At 42.0% G+C, this 21,628-nt stretch overlaps 1 protein-coding gene across 1 annotated transcript; it reads right to left on the reverse strand.

The window, feature by feature from the left end:
• Positions 1 to 200: 200 nt before the first annotated feature.
• PCK1 (phosphoenolpyruvate carboxykinase 1) lies at positions 201 to 8,777 on the reverse strand. The gene is made up of 10 exons (XM_038369858.2): positions 8,409 to 8,777; positions 7,956 to 8,205; positions 6,915 to 7,096; positions 6,052 to 6,255; positions 5,539 to 5,726; positions 3,897 to 4,059; positions 3,203 to 3,427; positions 2,985 to 3,116; positions 1,889 to 1,984; positions 201 to 1,281 (listed from the first exon to the last, which is right to left on the reverse strand). Exons 2-10 carry the CDS (start codon positions 8,177 to 8,179, stop codon positions 827 to 829), a joined length of 1,869 nt encoding a protein of 622 aa, XP_038225786.1. The 5' UTR covers positions 8,180 to 8,205; positions 8,409 to 8,777; the 3' UTR covers positions 201 to 826.
• Positions 8,778 to 21,628: the final 12,851 nt, after the last annotated feature.

Below are 21,628 nucleotides of genomic sequence, written 5' to 3' on the forward strand. Positions count from 1 at the left end.
AAAAATTTTCCCAGAAGCCACTCATTGTTTGGAATTCTTTGACTTTATGTATGTTTCAGTAATGGGTGGGAAACTGACTTATTCAGTGATTAGTTTTCTCCCATGAACACAACCTCTCCTCACGGTGGGAATGATTGGTGGCCCAGGACATTTGCATGCTGTTTTCTGGACAGTGAGAATACAGGAAATGAGAGAATATTCTGTAAAAAGGTTTATTTCACTGATTTAAGAACAGGCTGTGCAAAACATCTGGAAATCACCAGAATATGAGACATAAAATAAAAATATTTTAAATATGCATTTGTAATACAAAATAATCTTTCACTCTGGTAAGTAATCTTTCCAAATATTTTTAAAGATAGAAAATATATCTAGATAGTACTTATATACAGCTTACAGGTTTTTTTCTTTATTGTAACTGACACCACTAAGATAAAAACAATTCATCTGGGTCTTTAATGCTCATTATAACAGAAACAGACATTCTCTAAAACATTGGAGTCTGTGTTTTTAGAATTGCACATGCAAAAATGTATCCAAGTAATCTGTACACGTGACGGGGTGCAGAATTATAGTAATTGTGTATGCAAATGATCATTCAGATGTCTTAAGGATCATTTGCGCATGTAATCCTAAACCCATGGGCCTGAAGTTACCTCTGGGATGTCCAGGAGTTCTAGTTGACTAACAACCTTGATTTTCCTTTTCAAAATGAAAATTGTTATATTTTTCAGCATAGCCCCCTACCTATCAATGTATTAGTGTGCTTCCAGTAAAGTGTGCTTGTCATCTTTGTTATGTGTGGATTCAGAACGGTTTTGATCAGTTACAGCTGTTTTATCCTTTGCTCCAGTGCAAGAACTTCTCTTTCTATTTCATAAGGGAGGTCAGCATTAACTTGCTCTTCAAAATATTTCTTGATTTCTGTCACCTCTTTTTCCCAGAACTCTTTGGAGATATCAAACAGTTCTGTCATGTCAATGCCTTCTAGACCCTTCAGGTTCAAGGCTGAATCAGCAGGGATGTAGCCTATAGCAGTTAGCTTGGCACCGGCCTCTCCACGGATTCTGTTGAACATCCATTCCAGCACACGGGAGTTCTCCCCAAAACCAGGCCACAGGAATTTCCCTTGCTTGTCTTTTCGGAACCAGTTCACATGGAAGATCTTGGGCAGTTTTGCAGCTGGGCGATGTGCCATGCTAAGCCAGTGGGCAAGGTATTTGCCAAAGTTGTAGCCAAAGAAAGGCCGCATGGCAAAGGGGTCGTGCATAATGATTTTTCCTGTTAAAAGAATGTACATAAAAAGTAAGATAATACTTAGCCCTCATACAACATTTTAACCTGTCAGCAAAAAGAACTTTAAGAATCTGGTTAAGCATTATCCCAATCTACAAATGGAGAAATTGAGGCAAAAATTGATTCAGAGCCTGAATTTAAGAGGTGGTAAGCATGGTCAACTCCAGTTTAAGTAAATGGACGGTGTGGGTGGTCAGAACTCTGAAAATTCAGCCCTAAATGTCTCAAGTTGGGCATCCCAAAACTAGCCCATTCAACATGTGCTCTGTAAAAAAACAGAAGACTTCAGTGACTTGTCCAAGATCACACAATGGCTCAGTATCAAGTCTTTCAACTCAGACTCCGACATCCTATTGGCCACACTGTGTCCCTGCTCCAATTACCCACATGGAGTTGTTTTGCTGTATGTTGAATTTTAGGTTAGAATTTTTTTAGCTCCAAGCAGAATATTTTGTATTTTGAAAACTGCACAATTCACAAAATTAACTCCCAAGAAGCAGACTTTAGTGTATAGTAATTTACAGGTGATCACTGTTGGGTATCCAGAAAGGACTACTTTTAATATGGAAAGGCAAATTAGATTTTGATTTACCTTTGTGCTCAGCAGCTGCGGTTGCTTCAGATCTCATAGCTGCTCCTATAAATACGCCATGCTCCCAGCTAAGGGCCTCATATACTAGAGGCACACCTGTAGAGAACAAAATAGCTTCACTAATTAAAGGTCCAAAAGTCTTTGCTATAACAGCTTTAGCTACCTGAGGTACTGCAATATGCGTGTTACCATAGAATTCAGTCCCTCTTTTTCCTGTTATAAAATTCAGTTCATTTTTTCCCCTTTCTCTTATTGGAAAATAATTTAGGCCAGAATTCTCTCTTTCTCTCCCGCCCAATGAATCTTTAAGTATTTGAAGCTGTTCCACTGTGTATAAATACTTTGAGTCCCTGGGCAAGAGAGAGAAAGAGAGAAAGAAAGAGAGACTGACAGGGTAGTCTGGTGGTTACAGCATCCACCTGAGAGATGGGAGATCTAGGGTCCAGTCCCCCTACTCCAATCACTTTTTAATTAGCTAGCCAAACTGAACAACTTCAATAGGAGAGATTGAGGAAGCTCCACCTTAGATTATCCCAAAGCTCAGTGCTTAGAGATCCCAACGCAAATCATTTCTCCCAATCAAGCAGAGGAGGGAATCAAACCTGGGTGTCCTACATCCCAGGTGTGTGCTTTAGCCACAGGGCTAAAAGTCATAATGTGGGCATCTCTTGCTCTTGTGACCAGATTTTCAATGGAACTTGGTTCAGTAGGTAGCCTCAGTTCCCCATCTATAAAATGGGGATAATACTTCATTTCTCCCACCCTTTCTCAGTCTGGGCTATCTAAAATGTAAGCCCTTTGAGGCCTGGGCTGTCTCTTACTATCTCTCTGTCCCATGCCTAGCACAATGGGGCCCTGATCTTTGTTGGGGCCCCTAGGTGTTAACATAATACAGATAATTGTAAAGTGTTGGGCACCCAAAAATCATAGGCCACTTCTTAAAATGTGGTTTACTAATCTAGTTATTTTGCTGCTCTCGCTGCTTAGAGGACACCACGATAGCAAAAATCATATTTAAACCCAACTGTTGCCACCATAGTTTTAGGCATACAGTGGCTAGGGCTTTGGTCTTGATACACATTATTGCAGCTCTTACCAGCAGGTCTACGGCCTCCAAATATTATACCCTCAATCAGCACTCCTTCTGGAGATTCCCAGGCAGGGTCAATGATCGGGCACTGGCTGGCAGGGGTGCAGAATCGAGAATTGGGATGGGCACAAGTCTCCCCTGTACAGACCAAAATATTTCATGATTGCAGAGTTAACGTGAAATGCGATGAGAAATTTAAAAAGTCCCCAAACATGCAGAGTTACCATTCCTTGGGGTCCACTTCTTGTTCTTCCATGAAGTCAGTGTCACTCCTGGTGCAAGCGGTTCATCTATGCCTTCCCAGTATATGCCTCCATCGCTGGTTTCTGCTACATTGGTGAAGATGGTATTCTTGTGTATGGTCTTTATGGCATTAGGGTTTGTTTTTACTGATGTCCCAGGAGCAACTCCAAAAAATCCATTTTCTGGATTGATTGCCCTTAAATTACCTGGAATTTAAGAGAGACCAAACAATGATAGAAAACCCAACTCACCATTTGAACTCTTGGCAGACTAGGATCCAGATCCTGCTGCCATCAAAATCAGAGGGAGGTGGCCTTGGACTTTAATGAGAGCAGGACTTGTCCCTAGAGCAGGGATTGGCAACCTTTGGCATGCGGCCCGCCAGCGTAAGGCCCCTGGTGGGCTGGGCCGGTTTGTTTACCTGCCACATCCGCAGGTGCAGCAAATTGCAGCTCTCACTGGCCAGCACATCCCTTGGCCCACGCCGCTTCCCGCAGCCCCCATTGGCCTGGAACAGTGAACCGCAGCCAGTGGGAGCTGCGATCGCACGAACCTGTGGACGTGGCAGGTAAACAAACCGCCCAGCCCGCCAGGGGGCTTACCCTGGTGGGCCGCGTGCTAAAGGTTGCCGATCCCTGCCCTAGAGCAATTCAGTCTTACAGTAAGAAAAGTTACCTTGCTCATCGAATTTCATCCAGGCAATATCATCCCCAACACACTCTATTTTCCATCCTGGCAGAGTTGGGTTCATCATAGCCAAGTTAGTTTTTCCACATGCACTGGGGAATGCTGCGGTAAAGTACTTCTTCTCACCCTCTGGGTTTGTGATACCCAGGATCTATTGAAAAATAAATGGTTTCAGAGTAGCAGCCGTGTTAGTCTGTATTCGCAAAAAGAAAAGGAGGACTTGTGGCACCTTAGAGACTAACAAATTTATTTGAGCATAAGCTTTCGTGAGCTACAGCTCACTTCATCGGATGCATTTGGTGGAAAAACACCAAATGCATCCACCAAATGCATCCGATGAAGTAAGCTGTAGCTCACGAAAGCTTATGCTCAAATAAATTTGTTAGTCTCTAAGGTGCCACAAGTCCTCCTTTTCTTTTTTTGAAAAATAAATGTCTCTGTTTAATATGCTTATTTTTTCGGGCACTTGTATTATTATCAGTAAATGGTAATAATAAAACATGTTGGATTTGCATTAAATTATATGCAGTTTTTTAAGAAAAAGGACTTAATATTAGATTTGAGCAAATAATTTGCAGATAATATTTTATTTGACAAAGTGTCCCCTCATGGAATACTTGGGAGCAGATCACAGGTTTTTCAAATGTATTCACACGTTTATTCAAACTTTATTATTATGTGTTACACAGTGCGCCCAATAAGCTTAGAGATGAAAGGGAAAAGGGAGATGGGGCAGTAGTTGGAGTGGCAAGTGGGGTCAAAGGTGGGATTTTTTTTTATGATAGGAATGACTTGCGCTATTGTGAAGTGAAAGAGCTAGAGGAGAGTGAGAGGTTAAGGAGAGGAGAAAGGGAGGGAGGGAGAGTGGGTGTGAGGGAGATCAATTTTCTTCATTTTTTTTTTACTTCATAGATTAAAAATATTCTGACTTTGAATATTTTTGTGTTGCTGAGCTGTGATGGATGATCAGGTAAACCACATAGTATTTTTCAGTTCCCTGAGTGGGTCAGCCTGGCATAAATACTTGTATGAATGAATGTAAAATGTCTTTGCCGTGAATACTCAAGTGCGTAACTAGGAAATTCACTTTGCAGGACCATTTTAGTGAAACTTGATTGCTCAAATGATAGTGGAAAGTGAAGACAGGAAGGGCACGAACATAGCCAAATGCAATTCATTTGAAAAAGGAATTGAATATTTTCAAGTTTTTTTTCAGGTCTGCTTTTAATATTAAAGACAATTTTATAAACTATGGACCCTATCCTGCAAGCTGTTGTATGCATGTAGACCCGTATTCCCATGTGTATCCTTATTGAAGTGAATGGGGTCTGCACAGGCACCGAGGTCTGCCTCTAAGGAACATAATTCAGGATCAGGGCCTAGACAAGCAGATGGAAATCTTGCTTAGTTCCCTATTTTTATATTTTCTTCTATAAAATGCTTATTTATAACAACACAAGTACTTCCCTATTTCTACATAAGCTGGTTGTATGATATGTACATCTCATATCACAGTAATATTCATGCCAGATGGTAATTCCATTCATATCAAGTCATGGCATATTCACGCTGAGCTGTTTTGAGGTTTAATTGCTTTAAAAAATGCACTTATGATTTTAACAGCTCTTACCAGCATGTGCTCAGCAAGCCAGCCCTCTTCCTTGGCAATTCTGCTGGCAATCCTTAGGGCAAAGCACTTTTTCCCCAGCAAGGAGTTTCCTCCATAACCACTGCCAAAAGAGATGATTTCTCTGCGATCAGGAATCTGAGCAATCAGAGTCAAATCTGGGTTGCAGGGCCAATTGTTTACTAGTGATTCTGCAAAACACAATGTGCTACTCGTGAATATAGGAATTTCCAGACTGGGTCAGACACCAGGTTCATCTAGTCGGCATCCTGTGTCTGCCACTGGCCAGTACCAGATGCTTCAGAAACCCTGCAGTGGGCAGCTGTGAAATAACCTGCCCCCTAGGAAGGCCTTAAATCCTAATTCCTTCACCAGGGACTTGACCCTCCTTTTGTTGCACACTCTAAAACCTCCCGTTGACTTCACTGACAGTTTTCATTGTGCCAAGGATACAAGATAGGTGCAACATATATGTCTGAGCATTAGTCAGAGTTAATGGTTAATATGATTACTTACTTTTTAATGGTAAAGGGCATCCAACCGAATGAAGGCATTTTACAAACTCTCCATTCCCTAGGGTTTCCAAGACAGCTGTTCCCATCCGGGTCATGATCCTCATGCTGGCCACCACATACGGCGAATCTGTCAGCTCAATCCCAATCTTGCATAAAGGAGACCCAATGGGCCCCATACTAAAGGGGATGACATACATTGTACGTCCTGTAAAGCAGGAGCAGAGCCACATGAGTGAGATGTGACCAAGAAGAAAAACAGTGTATTGTTGGAATAATCATTAAAAAGTACTTTGTCCCTTTACATTTTCTTACTTCCTTAAAAGCCCTCCATCTTTTGCAAGGTGGTTCCAGAGGATATTTATAGATTTGAAACACTCCTTTTTGTCAGGTTATGTAATAAAAGGTTTTGTTTTTTAACTACTAGTAGTTTTCTGAGTTTTTAAGTTATAAAAGCTACTGTGCTGGGTAGGTAGAATTGTCTAGCAGCCTCAGAAGGAGCAAGAGGCCAAATTCTCTGCTAGTGTAAACTGGTGGAATTCCATTGAAGAGAATTTGACACTGGGAGTCAGGATTCCTGGGTTCTTTCCTCAATTTCCCATCTACGGCTGACTCGCTGTTGATTACAGGAAAGTCACCCAAGCTTTCCAAGCTTTAGTTGCCCTTCATTAAAATGGGTAGTAGAATTACCATGTATATGTATGCAGAGCTCTGAGACCGAAAGGCCTGATAAAATGGGTTAGGTGCCTAACCTTTATGTGCCAAAGTTTATAAATCTTAGCCAAATGTATTTGAATTTTTAGATTATTATTTATTATTACTGGTGTTTTTATTATTATGAAAGTGTCATGTAAATTTTCTCTTTACCTTTCATGCACCCGGGGAATCTGACACTGAAGGCTTTCTCAAAATCTTCTTCTGACATCCAGTGACCCAGCTGGCTAGTTCCAGTTTTAGGGATTGGAATGGTATCTCTCTGCTCCTGAGTGATAATGACTGTTTTGCTTTCAATTCTTGCCACATCCCTTGGATCAGTGAGAGCCAACCAACTATTTAAAAAAAAAACAGGAAATTGTGCTTTGGTCATTAAAAAGTGGTAAATAGAGTACATTTAATCCTTCCCTAGGGGAAAGGCACAATCGGGTAAAATGCTTTATAGTGGGTAAGGGGACAGCCCATAACGTCCAGATATCTTTCCAGACAACCACAGCTTATTCAGATAAAGGACTGGTGGAATATATTCCCTCATACAAAATAGCTAAGAATATTGCAGAATGAACTGATGGTGTCATGGCTTTAGAAATTTAACTGTAGTATAGTTACATGTTAATCTCTCTTGACCTCAGGTTCACCAACTGTCAAATGGGGTTAATAACTCACAGGGAGTTATAAGGCTTTACTCTATTCTTATTTACACCAGTATAAATAGAGAGTTTTGCCAGTTTTACACAGTAATCAATAGAGCGACTCCTGCCTAAGGCAGAGGCCCTGTAAACACTTTGAATACAAGTGTAAGTGTTTGCAGGATCAGGGCCTAAGTTAGATCAGAATCTAATCCATTGTGTTGGCAAAGCATTTTGAAGACTTAAAGTGCTGCGCAAGTCACATGATATGGTTTCTGTTCCTGAATTGGAAGATTTACGTAATAGAGCATAAATTGTAAACTGTGAATTGTAAACCGTGAATATGCCAGTTGAATAATACCGTTTAAATCAGCATTGGGTGAATATTCAAGGTTAAAGTGCACTTTTCCTGAGTACTCAGATGTTCATGGAAAGTAAACACTAAAGGGTTTTGAACATGGTTGAAACGAAATCCCCTTTTAAATATAAACATTAATGGAAAATTATATACCACAATTCTCTCAGGTCTAACCCTGACTTTCTTTTACATATGTCTGTTACTTACCAGTTCTCATACTTCTTCAGCTTTTTGATCATGCCTTGTTCTACCATGATATCCAGAATATTTTTGTTCTCTTCCTCTGAGCCATCACAGATATGAATTCTAGCAGGTTGGCACAGCTTGGCATTGCTTTCAATGAAGTGTCTCACTTCCTGAGACAGGCTCTTCAAATCCCCCTGGATGAGTCGTGGGGTTATGTTCAGTCGAGTCTTCAGCTGGGGAGTCATTATTTGTAGGCTGCAGTGGATATGGTCTGTAATCAAAGATCAAACATTTGGCCTGTTAGCACATTACCCAACAATTCCTAATGGAGGAAATATACTTTCCTAAAAATACATTCAGTAATAAAAAGAACGTGTATTAGATTTAATTGTGTCTAAATCAAACCTGTGCATAGATATGGAATTTAAAGCTCTAGAAGAATGCATAAAATTTATATATAGAAACTCCACTTACTTTCCTGTAAAAGAGTTTGGAGAGGATTTCACTGCTTCTTCTACCTGTTCAGATTTTGCCTACTTTGGACTATTCTTATGATCATTTACTTCCAAGGAGGAATCCTCGTCTCTTAAATACTCCTCACATGCTGGAGTCCTTCCCACCAGCAGAGGTGAAGCAGGCTTGTCCCCTATGTCATCACAGGATGGCTCCTGGAACAGTGCCATGGACAGTTATCGTCATGAACAATTGACAAGAAGCCGCGAAGAGGTAATTATTTAACAGGCTTGATTAATGAATGCTCAAAACTGAGATTCTCAGCCCTTGGATTTGCTGTTTTAAGCAATTACAAAACTTGTTGCTTTGGCCAATCTTTGAACTAGTTCTGCTCTGATGCAAAAAGTGTTGTAACTCCTCAATATGTGGGAAAGGTTGTGCGCAATGAGTGGCTGGAACTAGAACACCAAGGGTAGTAAAGCATAATAGACAGCCTGGCACATCTCGTATGTGTGTGCCTGCTAGTTGGCTGTGAACTGGAGGCTCATACAAAGTATGTTTACTCACCTTGGAAACACTGCCTGATGTGGGGATAAAGTGCAGCTTTGAGCAGCAAAAGCAGGGGAATAAAAGAGCGCATTTCACATTCTATTCACATATCAATGTACCTGGAGGTTTTAAGTTTGTGCATGAAGTTCTGAAAAGCTATGCCAAAATCATTCTTGCTGATGAATTTCCTATAGTGTTAGATATAAGCAAAAGCTCTGTCTCTATAAGCTGGGGCTTTTCATGTGTACAGAACAGATAGTCTCAGAATTCTGTAAATTCCCAGTATAGTGAGCAGTGACAGATCAGCAACTGTCAGAGCAACTAAAAAAAATTCTGTTATTGTTGATTTAACAGAGTTACTATGAAAAATGTAAAGCTGTATCTAAATTTCTACCCAAGAAAAATCACAAAACTTCCTTATGTTTAGCAATGAAGAGTTAATAGCAGTTCTCTATGTTAATAAAAGAATAAAATAAAATTCTGCTTTCCATATGTAACTTCCTGTGAGGCAACAGCAGCTGTTTTGTCATGAATTGATATAATTTGATTGATGAAATGATTGACCCCATGGTAACACTGTGAAACACTATCATTCCTGCATGGTTCCTAGAGATAGGACCAGATCTGCAGAGTTCAGGCATTCAGTTGCACATGTCTTTATAACTGATGCAATCCTGCCCACAAATCAGACAACTGAGGACATCTGTATGGCCTGAACTCTTTGGATATCTGGCCCATAGCTCCCTATGCATTTTGCTATGTTTAGGTCTTTTGATGTCCACCTCTTACAGGGGTTCTCACAACAAATTTTTTGGTGGCCTCAGAGTACAGCCACCAACTCTTGCTGGTTGCCGCTATGACAATTTTTCCTAAAATACTTAATTAACTTGAGAAAAAACATATAAATATGAACATATACACATCCAAATCATAGTAATTTATTTATGTGAAGCTTTTTTGCAGACTGAATAATAAAAATAATGTACAGTTGTCTCAATTCTTTACTAGACCGAAACAGAATAGAAACATAGATAAGGTTAATGGCATGTCCTTGTCTGGTTGTTGTATCTTTTGCTTTTTTTGGTTGAATGTTTGTTTTAGACTTGCGAGCTAGTAAGTCTGCTTCTGTGAAAAATTATATTTGTATGTTTGTTAATATCACTTTTCACAGCAGACTTCTTAGCTAGCTGGGAGGCAATGAAAAGCGATATTAACAAATATACAAATATCACTTCTCACAGCAGACTTACTCAGCCCTGGCAATCTGGGGGATAAATTAAGCCTTAGATGAGGAGGTAGGTAGGGAGGCAGTGGGAGCCAGGGGTGATGGGGTGGATGGGTCAGGGGATGGAGCCTGCTAGGTCCTGCAGCCGGGGGGGCTAGAGCCTGTGGCCGGAGCCCACTGCTACATGGCTGGAACCTGTCTGGAGCCTGCTGCCCGCCACCCCAGGGCTGAAGCCAGAAGCCAGAGCCCCACTGCCCCGGGGGAAGGTGGGGAACTCACACCAGTTGTCTGCTCCTCTAGCGTTGTGGCTCCAGAGGGGGCAAGCCCAAAGCCATCCTGACAGTCCCACGGGAGGGGCCGCTGTTTTTCCCCACCCCTCCAATCACTGCCCAGAAGGTTGTGGCTGCAAAAAAAGCCCCGGTGGCTGTATTTAAGAAACGCTTTCTTAGAAAATGCTTTTCATAAAGAGAAACTTGAGATTTGTATGCATGTGCCCTCCCACTCTGGTATGCACAAATACTGCAGTGCTTCAGGCAAATTGTGCATTTGCATGAGTAAAGAAAAGTCACAAAATAAAGCCACCATGTCAACCAGATCAGATACAGGCAATCATAAGATCATAAAAATGGCCATACTGGATCAGAGCAAAGGTCTATCTAACCCAGTATCCTAGCTTCTGACAGTGGCCAGTGCCAGATGCTTCAGATGGAATAAACAGAACAAGGCAGTTATTGAGTGATCCATCCTCTGTTCAGTCCCATCTTCTGGCAATCAGAGGTTTAGGGGCACTCGGAGTATGGGGTTGCATCCTTGACCATCTTGGCTAAGAGCCATTGATGGATCTATCCTCCATGAACTTATCTAATTCTTTTTGAACCCAGTTATACTTTTGGCCTTCACAACATCCCCTGGCAATGAGTTCCACAGGTTGACTGTGCATTCTGTGAAGAAGCAGTTCCTTACATTTGTTTTAAACCTGCTGTCTATTAATTTAATTGGGTGATTTCTGATTCGTGTGTTATGTGAGGGAGTAAATAACACTTCCCCATTCACTTCCTTCACACCCTTCATGCCTTTATAGATCTTTGTCACATCCCTCCTTAGTTGTCTCTTTTCTAAATTGAACAGTACCAGTCTTTTTAATCTCTCCCCATACGGAAGTTGTTCCATACCCCTAATAATTTTTTTTGTCCTTCACTGTACCTTTTCCAATTCTAATACCTTTTTTGAGATGGGGCGACCAGAGCTGCATGCAGTATTCAACCTGTGTGTGTGTACTATGAATTTATATAGTGGCATTATAATATTAATTATGATAGCTTTTTTGACTGCTGCTATACACTGAGCAGATGTTTTCAGAGATCTAACCACGGTAACTCCAAGATCTCTTTTTTTGAGTGGTAACAGCCAATTTAGATGCCCATCGTTTTCTGTGTATAGTTGGGATTATATTTTCCAATGTGCTTCACTTTGCACTTACCAGCATTGAATTTCATCTGCCATTTTGTTGCCCAGTCTAGTGAGATCCCTTTGTAATGCTTCACAATCAGCTTTGGACTTAACTATCTTCAGTAATAGGGTATCATTTGCAAATTTTGCCACCTTACTTTTCAACTCCTTTTCTACCTTTTCACCCCAGTTCCAGCAGAGATGCTGAACACTGGATGAAATGGTCTTTCCATCTCACATCTATCTATCTATCTATCTATCTATCTATCTATCATATAAAGTTTCTAGGATAGCAAATCTGGGATCTGACTTTAGTCAGGCTATTGAGTATTCTGAAGTAATAAAATTGGTGTCGGTGGCCTAGCTAATGAGCTACAAGCTTATAGGGGAATTCAGAAGCTATTAAAAGTTCAAGCTGATGCCATTCAGTAATATTTTTCCAAGGAGACTTCCATTAGTTAGACTTCATTGTTACAGATAATTCATCTCTTAGTATTTGAATGCAAACCCTGAACTGAAATACCGTGCAATGCCAAGCCTATCTGTATTGTAGATAAAAATTCCAACCTGCGCCACAACCTCCACCTTTAAAATGCCATCTGTTTAAAGGGTCTCTTGGGTTAGTTGGTGAGTGACTGGCAGAAACAGCAATACAGGAAAGAAAAGAGTACACGCCTGGGAAAGTCTTTTATTGTGTTTCGTAAAAGTAAAGGAAAGAAAATAGTGAAGTACCAAGAGATGTCCTTGATGCATAGCAAAGCCAGCATTCCTGATAAAACCAAAGGCTGGCAAACCAGGGACTGGATAAGAGATACTAAAGATTGCTCCAAGAGATAACAATGCATTAAGATAGGTAAAATTAAAAGCAATTTAATGCTGAGAGGAAGGTTGTCCATGCTTTGGGCCCACTTACAGGTGGAACCCTGCTTGGGTTCCATCAGTACTTTGGCAAAATCAGACTCTGCAAAATATTCTGACTTTGCTACATCAGAATTTGCTGATCTGGCAATGTTTTGTTGGAATTTTTCCAACTTGCTCTAAGGTTTATATGTGTTTAATTAATAGATCTTTTTTCCTGTCCTGTCCTCATATGGCTTCCCACTCCATCTATGCCCATCTGTTAATAGATAAATTGTCAGTAGGTGGTGCTCAAGACTATGCAGCATTGTGCCCTTGCTACAGGTATATGGCTGAAACTGTGTATTGTATTAAATATCATTACAGTTCCCATGCAGGGCAGTGGGGAAGGAGGATATGGGGGAGATGGTTTGGGCTCAGGCTATGATTGGGATGATGGGATGTATATTTATGTGGCTTCAGTATCATCACACAACTGCAGTATAGTGGCTTTAGCCCTGAGGTTGGAGAGTTTCACCCAGACCTTAGGTTGCAGGTGTCAGTTTTCATCTAGAGACAGGGAGCGGGAGAGAGAGAGAGAGAGAGAGAGAGAGAGATTCTGCAGACCCAGCCAGACAGCTAATAGAGCAAACACATTAGCCAAGAAAACCTCTTCCCGGAACTAAGATGTCTTCGCTGATGACATGGTTGAGGATGTTAACAAACAGGAGATAATAGGCAAATCAAAAGGTGCTCTGTGAATTTCAGCTCAATGTTTGCGTAATGGAATAAGCAAAATTCTTGAGGATTTTTCTTAAACTTGTGAGGGGGCCAAGTTTGCTAACTTGCAGAGCATAGTCCAGGGCACACTGCGTTTACCCAGGGATTATCGTGTGCTTGAGCTAGCGTGGGCTGTTTCCAAGTCATCACTAGGCACAGACAGCAGGTTAAGTGGTGATTGTTGCTGCCTATGGTCAGTAGTACTGTGTATATTATTTTTAATGACATATTTGTACCCAGAGGCTGTGGGGATGGGCACATAAGAAATCACTGTATTGTATACATATGAACAAGCAAGAGAGAGTAAAATAACAATGTTTATACCTGTAGAAAAGGGCAATGGGCCAGACTCATCTTAGTGACATCAGTGCAAAGCCAAACTGATGGCACTGCTGAGTGAACCTATGTCCATTTCATGTTACATTAAAGTTTCCAAACTTTTTCACTTGTGATGTCAGCAGAATTTGAACATGAATGGCCATACGCTGAGCAGTGTCAATCCATAACCAGCGAAAGCTTTGTATTTGGTAGCACTTCTCACCAGAAGATCTAAAGCCCATTACAAAGACTCCGTTAAACCTCCCAACCCCCCTGTCAGGTATGCTAGTATTATACCCATACTTCAGTAGAATAATTGGAGCACAGGAAAACTAGGGCCATGGTTTTCAAACGGCTCTTCTCATTTTGGGCCCTCAATTTCGGGGTGCTCAATTTGAGACACTAAAGAGGTCTGATTTTCAGAGGTGCTGAGCACCACAACTCCAGCATAGTCCATGGGGTATTCAGCCCCCCAACAAGCCAACTCTACTGGTCATGTTGGGCAACTACAATTAGCTTGCACTGCTGCTACCCGTCATCTTAGCTAAGCAGAATACTCCAGTTTTCAAGACTGTCAAGCTGGCAAATTTCACCAGCATTGGGGAAAGTGTAAGGTCCTTTTTAAAAATGTCTCAAGTGTACATTTTGTTTTCTGTTTTAAATAAAAAACACTTCTTTTTAGTAGTAAGAGTATTATAATACACATCTAATAGCGGAATACAAATCCTCTGGATTGAATTTTTTCTTGCTACTTCTTCTCTGTACTTTTTTTGATACATGAATTTGATGCTCATCAGATGTCTTTTTTGGAAGCTGTCAAATTATTTAAATGAGTGCGAATCTGACATTTCCAGATGATAGTGTTCAATAGGTGCCTTGAAAAGCGTGTTTTCAAGATGTCTACTTTGATGGACACCATTCAGGCTGTTCAAATTAGAGGTTTTGAGTGCTTCAGTTTAGGAGTGACTTACCAGAGCTCAATAAAATAAAATTAAATGTTCCTAGGTACTCAAGAAAAGAATGACACACACACACACACACACACACACACACAAAGTTTTAGCTTCATCACTACAAATGGACATAGGTGCAACAAAGCACTCTCATGAGATCTGGAAGTCACTAATGGTACGTAATTATTTGTAATAGACTTGGAAATTCTGAGTTCCTCACATCGCTAACTATTTCAGGTATTGTCAGGTTAAAAAAAGTTTGGTGTGACAGCTGTTTTGTTTTAAGACAATAGATTTTTAAAAATCAATTTATCTGGATTGCACAGGGAGTCTGTGGCGGAGCCAGGAATCGAGCCCAGCTCCATTAAGACCCAGTCCACATCTTAAAACAAAACAGGTGTCACACACATTTTTTTAACATGACAATACCTGGAATAATTCGCTACATGAAGAAACCACAAAAGCATCCTTCCTCTAATTTCTCAAGGCCAGATCCTCAGCTGTGCAAAGGGGCCCAGCTCCATTTAAGTCAATGGAGGCTCTGTTCCTGGACCCTCTGCATTCCTATCCCCATGGAAAAGGTGTTGCAAACCCAGATGTGATCTGCATACGAAATACACCTGGGCTGCTAACCCTTGCATTGGATTGCAGAACAGGGCCCCTTGTGGAGAGAGAGAAAAGGTTGCAGACTTCATTACAGTGCTTCCCCATCTCACCTGTTTCCTCTCATCATAAATGTTATTGCATTGTTTGCTTTATGCAGCTTGTAAAATTACTTTAATATGGTGGAAAATCCCTAAAGCTGCATAGTTTTCAACCTGGCACAACATTGCCTGAGAAGTAAGGTCTGCAGAGTTACTGAGATAGCCAAGAGAATGACAGAAGATATTGAAACATTTGGTCTAGTTGTATAGTTGTGCCAGGAAATATGGTGGATTTGTTTTTTCATTTGCATTTGCCACTCTGGCTTTCTCATCTCTGCACTTCCCATGCTGAAGCTTCATGAAAACATAATATAAGCAAATCCATGATAAAGGGGAAAATGCATTAGCAGTGACACAGATGGATCCATGTCCCTCTTGGCTGATGGAACTGAGGAGATTATCTGAGCTTCCTACCAGTAAAGATTGTTAATACCTTCTTGAGGGCTTGGTCATCAGCTTTGTTTTAGGGGCAGTATGTCGTGCTGCTGCCCCTATAGTCTGTAGACCAGCACGACCATAAACATCTGCATTACAAATGAAATCATTCCACTTTATGCCCAATATACGGCATTGCCATTTCATGTAGAAAGCCTCCAGCTTTCCCCAGTCTGAAGGCATAGTGTGTGTATTTCACTACTGTACAGCAACACGGAGAAGATACAGAGAATAGATCCTGAACTTGGCTGTCGTGCTGAGATGATGTTGAGTCCATATTCATTGTAAACAACACATGGCAGAGGCAGCAATGCCAATCTGGTGGAGAACCTCTGTGTGAGAGTTGGAGGAACTGGTGAGTATAGAACCCAAATAGCAAAAGCTGGAGATTGCTTCAACAATGCATGTGTATATCCCTGTAACTAAATAACCAATCAAACCCAAATGATCTTTGGAAATGCAAATGAAGAAAAGTGCTAATTTCAAAGCAAGTGGCAAGTGTGTGATGACTGGAGGTCAGAGACTCTAAGTGCATTCCTCACTCACCATCATCTAAGGAAAAGCCACAAGGGTAGAGACATGAGCAGCTTGTTTTCCGTCTGAAGAAGATATAAGTATAGATTTGAGGACAGATCCTTCATCTCTGGACTCTGCATGTGGTACACTTTCCTATAAAAGCAGAGATCACCAGAGACAATTTGGGTACCCTGAAAAGACTTTTGGGAAACTGGCAGTACATAACATCACTGCCACCATTTGGAATTACAAACTCTGACTCACCTGTTAATATATTTTACCTGCTTTAACCTCTCCATAACTCTCATTTCCTTTTCTTAACAAATAAACCTTTAGTTAGTTTACTCTGGAATTGACTACCAGCATTATCTTTGGTATAAGATCTGGAGTACCAATTGATCTGGGGTAAGTGACTGGTCTCTTGGGACTGGGAGCAACCTGATGTGGTGCTATTTTTGGTTTAAATAACTTTGTATTACAAAGTTCAGTCTATCTGGGTGGTAAGATAGACTGGAGAGTCTAAGGGGACTGTCTGTGATTCTATGGCAAGACTGGTATAGTGATCCAGGAGTTCACATTTGTTATTGGTTTGGTGAAATCTAATTATAGACCCTACCATCAGCTTGGGGTGTCTACCCTGTTTTCTGACGATCTGCCCGGAAGCAGGCACTCATAGTGGTGAGCTACTCCAGCCAGCGTGACACCAGCACTGTCCACACTGATGGGTGAGCTCCTTACAGGGATGGATCGAAGGTCCAAACATCTATGTTAGTTCTGCTGGGTTGTTTATGGCTTTCAGCAGCATGAGCCATGCACTGATTCTCATCTGCCCATGAGACCTAGAGATGCTTGTTCCAGCCATATAGATCCTGGAGAGAAGTGATGGATGATTACTGCTCCCCTGGGGACCCTCAACTGTGGAGTCCTGCAGGGATCAATCCTGTTTTCTACCGTATTCAACATCAGTGTGAGGGCACTGACATCGGTATCTGGACAATAGGCTCTGGAGCCAGCAGCATCTGTACAGCCCTGCGCAGATACACAAATGTGTATCCACATCCAATCTGCAATCCACAAAAATTATCTGTGGATATCTGCAGATTTGCAGGGCTCTACACTGGGGACCGGGCTGAAGCTCTGAGGCTTCCCTCCTGTTGGAACCTGGTCAGGGAGAGCAGCGTGGGCAGCTGTGGGAAGCCCACACAAAGTCGCGGCCTCTCCACCTGCCCTCAGCAGGGTGAGGAGCCTGTGGGGCATGGACACGGCCAGGGGCCGCTGTCAGCGCCCTTCCCCCCACCCCCTGCAGGTGGAGGGTCCGCCATGGTTCCTTGGCTAGGCTCCATGCTGGCCTGGCCGGCGGGAGTGGGGAGACCTTTGGAACTGCCAGGGGGCTACTTGGGCCCCTCACCCAGGGCAGGTGGAGTCTCTGCCATGGCTCCCCACAGCTGCCTGCCCTGCTCATATTGTGGCCAGGCTGCAGCTCCGAGCTGCCCCCCTCCCCGGCCGGAGCCAGGTCAGGGAGAGCTGTATTGGCAGCTGTGGGGAGCCTAGGTCTCTCTACCTGCCCTGGGCAGGAGGCTGAGCAGCCCCTGGCCCCCAACCCTCCACCCAGTGTCTCTGCCTCCCAGGTCCCCTGCCCAGGGCAGGCGGAGGATCCATGCTGTGGTTCCTCACAGCTGCCTGCCGGGCGGTTACCATCAGAGTCCTGCATGGATACAAAATTTGTATCCACATTGGCACTGCTATCCACAGAAATGGTCCACGGATATAAAGCGGATACCCACGGATTTGCAGGGCTCTAAGTATCTGGAGAGCATCCAGCTTTACATATCCTCCTTATCAAGGTGCTTGGCATTCTCCTAATGCTACAGCAGGGATCTGGATGAATACTCACAATCTTAAACATATTTCCCACAAGACAGAGGTGATGCTGGGTGGCAAGTGGGGGCATTTTGAGAACACAGGCTTGCAAAGCGGCCCCAGGGAGGCTTTGGTGGATTTTTTTTCTATCAATGCATTATTGAGTGGGCTGTTTGCTTAGTTAATATATTCTTTTTCGCTAGATTCATGGCATAGCCAGCACTAGGAGACAAGGAACAAGCTGCACTCAAACTGGAAAACAGTCAGTGGAAGATTGTGCATTTCTCTTTCCCTATGCAGCAGCTGCTCTGGTCAGTTTGTACAAATTCCAGATGGCACTGAGTTTAAAAAGTAAGGGCGCAGTTGCTGGAGTCAGCCAGTGACGTAAATCCAGGCTTACCACATAGCTGTTGTGTACTCAGCTGGTGACATTGTCATGGATTCTCACTTCCTGCATGAGGAGGAGGCAGGTGACAAACCTCCTAACACCCCCCCCCCCTGCAGTAGAGGAAAAGAAGTTAACAAATATCGGACAGGGATTCAGGGTTCAATCCATATCTCTGCCTCAGGCTTCCTCTGTGACCCTGGACATGTTTATCTCTCTGTGCCTTAGTTCCCAATGTGCCAAATGGGGAGGGTAATACTCCTCCTCCTTCTTGCTCTTGTCTATGTAGATTAGTCATTTTTTCACAGTCTTGTCTATTTAGATTTTAAACTCTTCTGGACAGGATCGTTCTATTACTCTGTGTATGTACAATGCCTAGCACAGTGGGACCTTGATCTTGGTTTAGACTATTATAATGCAAATAGTAATACTAACATTCTCTCTCACCTGCTCCTATCCTTTTGATAAATGCTTTTCCTTTCACCTAAAACCTATTTTCTACTTCCCTACCAGCACAGATGCATTTAAACAGGATTTAAGCATGTTTTCCGTTTCAAATAAGCTTTGCTCCATATTCTGCTCGGAAAGGTAGCTTTGCTAAATATTTCACACTCCTTGTAATAGTGGAAACAAGGACAGGATAAAGAAGCTGACGGTGCAAAAATAAAAGCCAAGCTCTATAAAAGTCAGAAGGCAAACATTGTACCTGTATCAGGCAGTACATATCTCCTGGGTGCCTGATCCTGACTGCTTCATAAAAATCAACATGAGAAAAAGCAATTGAGTGATGATGTTTTAAGTGTTTACTGATAAACACTGATTTAAGGGTTATTTGGCCAGATGAAAGAATTGTATGTGTTGTACAATAACAGCCGGATACATTTCTATTGGAGGAGGCTTTGGTTGTTATTTTTTTTTCTAGCAATGCATCATTGAGTAGGCTCTTTGCTTGGTTAATAAATTCTTTTTGGCTGGATGGATGGCATAGCTACCATTTGGAGGCAGGGGACAAGCTGCACTCAGACTGGAAAACAGTCAGGGGAAGATTATACATTTCCCTTTTCCTCTGCAGCAGAATTTTATGTACAGTACAAAAACAGCCCAATACATTTCTATTAGAAGGAAAGTAACAAGAATGATTCAAATGTGTGTTAGGGTTTTTTTGTTTGTTTTTTTAATAAAACAAAAAATATTTTTGTTTGGTGACTCTGAGCGGTGTGAGCACCACATAAACTAACCAGTTAACTGTTAATGGCAGTCTGTGCAGAGAGGCCAGGGATTCCAGTGGGCCATGGAGACAAAATTATTCTCTTCTCCCTACAGGTGGTCCTTCCAGGTCACAGTGAAAGCATATTGGGAGAATATTAGCTCTATTGCATCTATTCTGTTGATAAATACAGCACATCAATGTCCAGATCTGCAAATCTAGCACCACTCAAAACAAATGGATGCAATTTATTTTAAGGGGAAAAAACTTTTATTACATCTGTTTTTTTTTAAAAAATGATGTGCAAATGAGTCTTAACTGATTTCTGTAACGCAAATCAAGGAAAACAAAGTAACGCACTAATCACTAACCTTAGACCCTTTTACGTATTAATTGGTAGTGTGGTTGTACCTAGAAGACTAGGCCTCATTGTTTGGGCATAAACATATAAGAAACAACCTTTGCCTGAAAGATTTTACAATCTAAGATGAAAGGCAACAGATGGATATGAATGACAGTCTGAGGAAGCATAAGATAACAGGAGATAGCTATTAACAGTATAATAAGCAGGGGCCACAGAATACCAGTTGCCTAGCCATTATCTGGAGGCATCATGGCACATGTTCACCCCATATTAGCTTGGATAGGATTAATGAGATTGAGAAGGGGCCAATTAACAAAATAGGCAGGCCACACCTGAGGGAAATTAGGTGGTCTAAGTAATCCCAGACTGATGATTGAGCCCATCTGGGAAGGAACAGCCAGGGCTACTATAAAACCAAGAAGCTGGCTGTAGATAGAGGTTATAGGGAGGAAAGCTGCAGCTATTCTCTAGGTATTAAAGTAGGAAAGGAGGCAACCCAGAGAGAGACTAGAAACTCTGGGAATCTAGGCCCTGAAGGAAGGCTTTGCCCAGACAGGTGGTGGAGCTGAAGCTTGAGGGGGGCAGAATTAGAAAAACTCAGGGAAATGACAGCAAGGTGGGATGTTGCAGACCTTCTCTGCTGATTAGAGGGTCCCTGAGCTGGAACCCAGAGTAGAGAGTTGGCATAGGTTCCCTTACCAGTGGCACAGTCAGGGCAGTAGGGTGGAAGACTTCCTGGGATGGTTTCTCCTGTGGGACTTTGAAACCCCCAAAAAGGGGGAAACTCATGATGATCTAGCCAGAGGCCCAAGCCAGAATGAGGGAGTGTGCTGAGTTCCAAAGATGGGAGGGGTCATGGTAAGAGCAAATGATGGATTGGGATATCAGACCTGGACAGAGCTAATCCCCTGAGCAGCTAGGAAGAGGTACCCTAGGAGTGAGCAAACCCTGTTACAATGGGTTTTAAGAGGAAAACTTAAAGGAGGACTTGGTGTTTTTGCAGACTTTTACAAGGAGTTTCCTTGATGCAGAGAAGCAGTCTGGGAGGTATTTTTATATAACAGCATGTTACCTCTTGACAAAAGAGCACACTATTAGTTGTTTGTGGTCTTTACAAATTATGGTATGTTACAGTAGGAAGTAAAATGATCTGAAGAAACCGGGTGTAGATGTGGGTGTAGATTAGGAGTGAGTCCAGTGAAGTTATACCAAGGTGAGTTCAGAAATGGATCCTATGAAGTTTTGCACCTCCTTCTGGACTCCTCTGAGCTCTAACATCAAGAGGCATTGCTTGTGGGGTTTTTGTACATATCCTGTGTCTCCTCAATGGTTCCAATGTCCATGCAGGCTTGTGATCCTAGTAGGAATAACTTGCATGTGTGGGACCACTGCTAGTCAGAACACATTAATGCTGATTTTTGCAGTGTTTGTGTGTGTTGGGGGGCATTTCCAAATGGGGACAGAATTTTAACCCCCTTTGGGCCTGTCTCACTGATATATTTGAAACAATGATTTAATAGTCTCATCCTTTGAGCTTATTAACTCCCAAGAGTTGGTGCACACCCTCAGTTCTCAGAACTCTTTTTTTTCCTGATTAACTATTAACACTGACAAAAGCAAGGAAACATAGACATCCTTGAAATTTTTTTCATTAATTAA

This window comes from Dermochelys coriacea, chromosome 13, assembly GCF_009764565.3.
Source record: "Dermochelys coriacea isolate rDerCor1 chromosome 13, rDerCor1.pri.v4, whole genome shotgun sequence".
Taxonomy (NCBI): domain Eukaryota; kingdom Metazoa; phylum Chordata; order Testudines; family Dermochelyidae; genus Dermochelys; species Dermochelys coriacea.